Genomic DNA, 7,774 nt, shown 5'->3' on the forward strand with positions numbered 1-7,774 from the left:
AATTAACCTTATTGATGTACAGAAAAAGTATCATAACTGTCAGGGCAGCCAAGTCTGAGGCCGCCCCCGGCCACTGCCTGAGTTCAGGCCTACTGTTCGCCCTGCTCTGCTGTTGGGAGGAGCAGCTGGGTATGTGGGGTGGGTGTTCTGGCCAGCCTGGGGTCTAGCCCAGCTCTGCCGTAGCCAAGCAAGTCATACAGACCTGGGATCTTGCCACCTGAACTTGGGAAAGGCAGCACCCACATCCCAGGCATGGGGCCCTCAAGCTTGGCTTCCTCCCCAGATAGTGGTCAGCACCCCACAGAGGATTGTGGCCCAGTACGTCCGCCCCGTCCAGACTGGCTTCCAGGAGGGCGAGGCCTCCAAAGTGATGATCACCGTGGGAGAGGGGAGCTCTAACCTGAGAGGTATGGTCAGGGGTCAGATGGCCTGGGTGGCCCGGACCAGGCTGGGAGCGGGACAGGCAGCTCAGGCTCTTCTGATGGGTTTTGTCTACTCTTCCTACTCCCCCTCTGGAGAGAGCATTCAGCCCTACCTGGCCTGCCCCTGCCAGCGCTTTAGACACTTGAGTTTGCAGGAGCAGAAGCTGAAAGAGCCCGGTCCACAAACTGCACTGCCAGACCTAGGGCCCCCGAGTAAAGAAAGCCACTGACCACCACACACCCAGAAAATAATGGCTTAGCAGGCCTGGCCACCAATTCTAATTTTCATAATTACCTCTCCCAAGTCATGCATAGAACATTCGACTTCCTCCCCTGCCCATCATGGCCCAGGACAGCAGCTGCCAGAAATGAAGCCATCGATACAGGCTGTTTTTAAAAAGCTACTTAACTGCTGGAATCAAACACACTGTTCCTGTCCTGCTGCAGCTTCATGCCCTGTAGTCACCTCTCTGCCTGCTCCAGGGCTGCAGACAGTACTGTGCAGCTGCCAGAACGATGCTTAGGGTATTAGTGGGGACCTGGTGCCCTCCTGATGTCCAGGAGTAAATGGCCCATTGCCCTTGCTGACAGAACAGACGCCCTGTGTTAGTGGGCCTGACCCATCTGCCGTGCCGCTGGACACGGCTTGGGAACAAAGGCCGAAATCACCTCTGATTCCGAAGGGCCCCTCCCCGTAAAATTCATCCTCAGCTTTATAACTTCGACACCATCAAAAAGCTTTGGGAGGGATGCGAGCTCAGGTCCGGTTGGCCAGGCAGCCTCCATGGTGGCTGGCTTGTGTCCTTGTGTTGGGGCACTGCAGGCAGGGCAGGGCCCGGCCCACAGGCATCTCCCCTCTCTGTTTCTAGGTGAGTGCTCACCAGCGCAGGTGGGAGGCATTGCGGCCCTGCACCCAGAATCCCTTCTCAGCTGCCAGCTGCAGTTCAAGCAGGATGTCTTCGACTTCCCAGCACGCGAGGTTTTCACTGCTGAACCAGAGTTTGACGCTGCTCTGGGTGAGTCTGCAGGGTTTGGGCATTAACACAGACCTTCACAGAGGGCTTGTCTTCCGTGCATGTGGCTCAGGATGGCCGTCTGTCCAGAGGGGCTATGTCTGTCAGGAGCCCTGCCCAGGGACTAAGGTCATCACCCTAGTTTCGGGTTCACTGTGGTCGCCAGGAGGGGTTAGCATTTGGGTGCCCAGTCCTGCCGCCTCCTCAGCAGCCCCTTATGCCTGGCAGAAAGGACGGGATTCTGAGTGGGAGAGCCTGGTCCCAGGCCTTTCATGCCCTTCCCAGCTCAGGCCTGCAGGTGACATGGGCAGGACAGTGCCCTGCTCTGCCTGCCTACAGGGCTCTGAGAGGAATGAAGGGTCCGTGTTTTGTCAGGAGTTAAGGGCCATGCAGCGTGCGGGGGATGGAACTGCTCCATGAACCCGGGAACTGGAGGGAGGCACTGCAGGTGGCCAAGTGAAGTGGCCTGAGTGTCACCAGCTCACAGAACGCTGTGAGCTCTCAGGACAATCCCTGTGACATGCTTATTTAGTGCAGGGTTCAGCTCATGCTCACACCACGTCCTAATGGGATGGCCAGCATCATGCCGGCGTCATGAGCATGACAGTGGATGTGCAATTGGCATGTTGTCTTGTTCTTTGTTTAGAAGGTGCAGCCCCGCCTTCACCGGGAGCCCAGCCTGCACTCCCGCTGCGAGGAGAAGCCTTCCCTCTGCTTATCCTTACCAGACAGGATGTGTATCCTGAGGGCAGCTGCAGGTGGCCTGAGCTTGGGGCTCGCACAGAGTGGGCACAGGTGGTCCCAGGCTCTGTGTATTCACCTGAATGGTCCCACTTGACAAAGGAAGCCATCTCACCTAGGGGCCCCTGGCTGGCAGGACATGGCATCTTGGTTCCTGGCTTGCGGAGCTTTCCAAGGCTCTGCTCAATAGTGTTCATTGAGCTCATGTACCTTCTGTGGGTCAGTGGAGGACCTCGAGTAGTTCCAACCCAGAACTTCCTGCCATGCCCAGGGCCATTAGTGTACCAGGGGTCAGCCTTGCTCGCTGTGCAGCCAGCACAGGGTTGTGGCACCTGTTCACCACTTCCTCACCCTGATTGTGAGACAGCCTGGCTGGACCCTGAGACGCTGAGCTGGACCAGGCATTCCTGCCCTGGAAACATTAGTGGAGCCGGAATCTGGGGAATGGAGGATTCTGAGACGGTGGGGGCAGAGGGTGCTGGTCACAGAAAGCTTGTCCTAGGTGGGTCAACTGCATTGAAAAGAGACAACCCAGGAGGCTCTTGGAAGAGGAGGAGGTGATGCTCACCTGGGCTGTGTAGGATGTGTAGGAGTCCTGCCATTAGAAAGGCAGAGAGAAGGAACAGCATCAGGGCCGGGGGTGGGGCAGCAGGCAGATCAAGGCCCTTGTCTCTGCAGGCCGGTACCTGTGCTCTATCACGATGCTCAGGCTGACAGACAAGCAACTGAAGCACCTGAACATGAGGAGGACGGCACTGCTGGTCACCGCCTCCATCCTGGGCAGCCCCTCCTCCAGAGAGCAGATTGGGGCCGAGGTCCCCTTCAGCCCAGGGCTCTATGCTGACCAAGCTGAAATCCTTTTGAGCAACCACTTCACCAGCTCCGAGGTCAAGGTCTTTGGTGCCATGGAGGTTTTGGAGAACCTGGAGGTGAGTGGTGTCCACGCAGGAGCTAAGGGGTCAGGGAGGACCAGGTGGAGGTGGAGGTCCTGGAGCACCTCTCTTTAAAATTAAAAACTTTAAAAAGGTTCAAAACCTTCCCCCTTCCTTGTTTCCATAGCACTGCAGCTGTGTGTCAGCCTCTGAAATGGAGTGAATGCTCATGATCGCTCTTGATCTTCCTCAGCAGGAAGTGCAGTGTGGGGGCAGCACTTAGCACAGAGCACCTGCCCAGCGGACATGTCACGTGTCCCCGAATGAACTCAGTGCAGGGAGGCACGTAGACCTGGGGCAGAAAGGGCAGATCAAACCCCAGCCTAGTACTGATTTTGCATAACCCAGGACAGTTGCAGTCTCATCTCTGGGCCCAGGCCTCCGTCCACTGTGTGGAGGGAGCCTGACATCCCAATCCTGAGGCTTGGCAGGGTGACTGAGAAGGGCTCGCCAGTGGCTCCGCCAGCTCCTCTGGTCTCCCTGTGGCAAACGTGGCTGACCGTCCTCAGAGCAAGACAGGGACGAGTTGGCTATTGGTGGCCCAGGGTCTGCCTGGCCCCAGGCTTGACTGATTCCTTGGGAAGCCAGTGTTTGGGGATCACTGGCATCTGTGTAGCATTTTTTAAGGAGAAATCCTCAATATTGATTTGTCCTTCCCTTAAAAGCACCCCAGTATAGACAGTGTGTTTCTCTGCTTTTGCGGGTAACACACTGACACTTAGAAGTGCCCAAACCTCATGACCAGCCTAGGAAGCAGCACCTAGCAGGGTCCCCACCCTCCTGTGGGCCCTGGGTGGGGTGGGGGGGCAGCAGGCTGTCAGTGCCCCCTCCAGCCCTGACGTCTCTCCCAGGTGAAATCGGGGTCCCCTGCAGTGCTGGCCTTTGTGAAGGAGAAGTCTCTGGGGCTGCCCAGCTTCATCACCTACACAGTTGGTGTCTCGGACCCCGCAGCTGGCAGCCAGGGGCCTCTGTCCACCGCCCTCACCTTCTCCAGCCCCACCACTAACCAGGCCATCACCATCCCAGTCACTGTGGCCTTCGTGATGGATCGCCGGGGGCCGGGTCCTCGTGAGTCACGGGATGATGCCTCTGGGAGAGACCTGGTGGGAGGAAGGGGCGGAGTGGTCCATCTGGGAGTGGAAACCAGGGAGTCTGAGGGCTGGAGGGGCAGAAATGCTAACATCCCTGAGTGAGTCACCATCCCCAGGCGTGCAAGCATTGTCCCCCTGTCTATGCTCACATGGCAGCCAGAGGGGGTCCTGTTAAATGTGACCAGTTGCACCCCTCCTCCACTCAACACTCTGCCGTGGCCCTCCCCTCCCTTGGGAGGCAAAGCCAAATCCCTCCAATGTCCCCAAAGGCCCTTGGATCCCCTTGCAGACTCTGTTCTAGCCACATTGGTCTCCTTCCTCGTTTTGGCACGTAGAACAAGCTGTTCCCTCTGCCTGGGATGCTGTTTCCCAGAGAGCCCCTAACCAATACCCCACTTCCACCAAACCTTCCCCCAACGTTGCCTTCTCATAACATGGGAAATTCAAGCCTCCCTCGCCTGCACTCCTGCCTCTTCCTCTCTCCGTAGCACTATTGCCGACTATCAGCCTGTGTCGTAATTAATATGAGTAATTATTAGGATTGCTGCTGCTCTTGCCCACTGTGTTCGGTAGGTGAGGACAGTGCTTAGAACAGGGCTCACCTCACACATAGTAGGTGCTTTATTGTGAACACAGGCCTGTATTCTGCGGTCATATCTTAGCATCTGCTGTGTGCCTGACCCTGTGCGAAGCAGATTCATGAGAGGCCTCCCACCCCCCACCCCCAAAGAGGGCACAGATTACAAGCACACTGAGGATAGACCGGGTCTGAAGATGTGGCTGAGGAAGTGGGGGGCACATGGGGGTGATTTGGCCTCTGTTGGGTGGAGGGGACCGTTCACGGGGGCTGCTTCCACTGGGTCTGGGGGAGGGTGTGGTCACAAGGACCGTGAGGTGTGTGCAGGTGAGAGGTGGGGCTCTGAGGGGCCATGAGGACCCTGGGCCTCCGGAGCACAGGGAGGTGAGTGGGCTCAAGTGGGACCAGTGTCAGAGTGCCAGAGGGGGCCACCACCTCCTTCCTGCTAGCAAGCATGCATCCTCACTCAGCACAGCCTTGCAAGGCTGGGGGAGATGGAAGAGGAAGCAGGGGGCCTGGCTGTCCCCAAGGTGGGGGCTCCAAGGGGAGCAGCCCCAGGCAGAGGACCCTGGGCTCCCTCAGTGCAGGACCTCAGTTCCCACAGCAGTGGGGTCCCCACCTCAACTTTGACCCTCGACCTCCCTTTTCATGGTTTTAACTCACTGTGGCATTTTTAGCACTGCCCTGGCTTTTGGGGGCAGTCCTGGCCTCCAGAGGCCCCCAGACAGGCCCCTTCCTTCCTTCTTTCTTGGGAAGAAGCCGAGGCTCCCTGCCAAGCGGAGGGGGGTTCAGGAGGAGAGCATTCCTGCCATGGACACGGGTCCTGGGCCAAATGGGGTGGGTTCAAGCAGCCGGGATGAAGGGGGTGAAGCCATGGTGACCAGGCCTCTCACCCGGGCCCCTCACCCGGGCCCCTCACCCTCTGACCACACGCTGGAGAGGGCTCCACGGCAGTCTCGGTAACTGTCTTTCCATGGACTGCAGACGGCGCTGGCCTCTTCCAGCACTTCCTGGACTCCTACCAAGTCATGTTCTTCACGCTCTTCGCCCTGCTGGCCGGGACTGCGGTCATGATCATAGGTGAGGCAGCCATGCCTTGTCCCCCCCGCCCCCAGCTTCCTCCCCCACCCCAGCCTCCATCTCACCATCTTTCCGTCCTGCAGCCTACCACACGGTATGCACGCCCCGGGAGCCCGCAGCGCCACCGGCCCTCTCCCCGCAAGCCAGCCCTCGGCACAGCCCCCACTGTGAGTGGCCGCCCAGCAGAGGGGTCCTGGGGGTGGACCCCACATCTCAGAAGGCCTGGCCCTGCACAAATGCCCCCTTAGCTCCGCTGTTCACTGCATCTCTTTCCACCGTAGATTTTGCTGCCTCGCCGTCACCAACGCCTTTCAACGCACTGCCTCCTGTACGCCGAGCCAGCCCCCCATCGGGGCTGTGGAGCCCCTCATACCCCTCCCACTAGCAGCGTGGCTGAGCCCCGGTGCCTCTCCCCACCAAGGGGGCTAGGCCAGCTGGGTCTAGCCTGGAGCGAGCCCCGGCTCCCAGCCGCCTTCCCTTCTTCATCCTGTAGACTCAGTTCAGGCTCCGCTCACTAGCTGATTCCCATGTGTAGGGGTTAACGTTTGTTGTTTGGGGGGTTGGTTTTGTTTTTTTTATTTTGCTTCAAAATCTTGCAAAGGCAAAGACCTTGGCTCATTCCTTTACCTAACTGTCTGGGGTTTCTGGACAATGCACGCTTGGGCTTTTATTTTCTTGGAGTGTCTAGAATCCCTCCCTCTCAGGGCTTGGCACAGCGAGGAGCTCTGCAGAGAACTCATCGTAGATGCCGTGACAGCAGTGGTCTCAGGGAAAGGACTTTGTCACGACGTTTTTACTTGTGTGTGTTCTTTTCCTTGGAAACTTGGCTTTCTCCAGCCTGGCTCCTGCTGGGACATGAAGGCAGCGAGCAGACACGAGTGTCCAGCTGCGCCATCGCTGCACAGGGGCCCTCAGGACCACGGCCAGGCATCCAGCTCAGCCTTGAGGCACCTGAGACGTCTCTGGAGTTGGGAGCCGGGCCTCCCACCCCGCTTGGGCCATGGCGAACAGGCAGCTGTCCTCTGTGGCATTTTGTTTCCAGCTATGGACTTGCCCTCGGCCCTGGGGGGACGGTCTGTGGGGCCCAGCTCGTCCTCCCTGTCCCAGCTCCACTATCAGCTCGGGGACGTCCTTGGCCTGGGACAGGGCCCTTCCTTGTGCTCCTTTGTCCCGAGAAGCTGCCTCATCCCTCCCAGGCGCAGAGAGCCTGTGCTAGCTGTCCCTCCTTCTGTACAAAGCACCAGCAGATCTGAGCCTCTGCTGCCCGTGGGACGGAGACCAGGCAGCTTCCAGGCATCAGAAGGAGGCAGGACTTAGAAAATACCCTCCTTCCCAGCCCCTTGTCCATGCAGCAGCTGAGCCCTCCCCAGACCCACAGACCCTATTGTAGGGACTCCGCCTTGACCTTGAGCCGCCCATATGAACTCACCCCTGTCCTTTGGGGCTGGGTCATGCAGTTTACGTTTTTAAAGCTGGAGACAGGAAGAATTGTGCCTTGTGTAATACTTGAGCTCACACTGACAACTTGGATGTAAATAGGTGCATTTCTACTTGATTTATTTAATAAAGCTCTATATAGTTTCTTAAGATGAGTGTGATTATTGCCAGAATCACATCTGTCCTGCCCAGAACTGACCCAGGTCTGGGGACATTGCTTCTCATCGTGTGGGCTTGGGGAGCAGGTCGTCCTGCTGGCCTCCCTTCTCTGGCTGGACACCCAGGCCTCCCTCCAAGGGACCGGCAGGCGGCCAGGGCAGGTGGCCGTGGTGTCTGCTCACAAGACAGTGAGATGGAGAGATAGCAGGTGGGCTGGAGGAGGGAGGTCCCCCAGCCCAGACCTCTGTTGCCATTCCCCATGCTGTGTGGCCATCGTCAGCCCCACTGCACCTCCCTGGCTGGGACCTCTTTGAGGGTGAGA

General features: G+C 58.3%; 1 protein-coding gene across 4 annotated transcripts in view; it reads left to right on the forward strand.

Annotated features, from left to right (window-relative positions):
• NUP210 (nucleoporin 210) overlaps window positions 1–7,443 on the forward strand; it is an 89,557-nt gene extending 82,114 nt beyond the window's left edge. The window contains exons 34-40 of one of the 4 annotated variants that reach the window (XM_047781940.1): window positions 284–407; window positions 1,292–1,438; window positions 2,855–3,105; window positions 3,960–4,176; window positions 5,761–5,856; window positions 5,940–6,023; window positions 6,138–7,443. In XM_047781940.1, coding sequence (XP_047637896.1) covers window positions 284–407; window positions 1,292–1,438; window positions 2,855–3,105; window positions 3,960–4,176; window positions 5,761–5,856; window positions 5,940–6,023; window positions 6,138–6,241 — 1,023 coding nt within the window. In that variant the 3' untranslated portion in view covers window positions 6,242–7,443. The other 3 variants (XM_047781957.1, XM_047781949.1, XM_047781968.1) reach the window with 3 other exon arrangements.
• The last annotated feature ends 331 nt before the right edge of the window (window positions 7,444–7,774 follow it).

The sequence above is a fragment of the Phacochoerus africanus genome, chromosome 1 (assembly GCF_016906955.1).
Source record: "Phacochoerus africanus isolate WHEZ1 chromosome 1, ROS_Pafr_v1, whole genome shotgun sequence".
Taxonomy (NCBI): domain Eukaryota; kingdom Metazoa; phylum Chordata; class Mammalia; order Artiodactyla; family Suidae; genus Phacochoerus; species Phacochoerus africanus.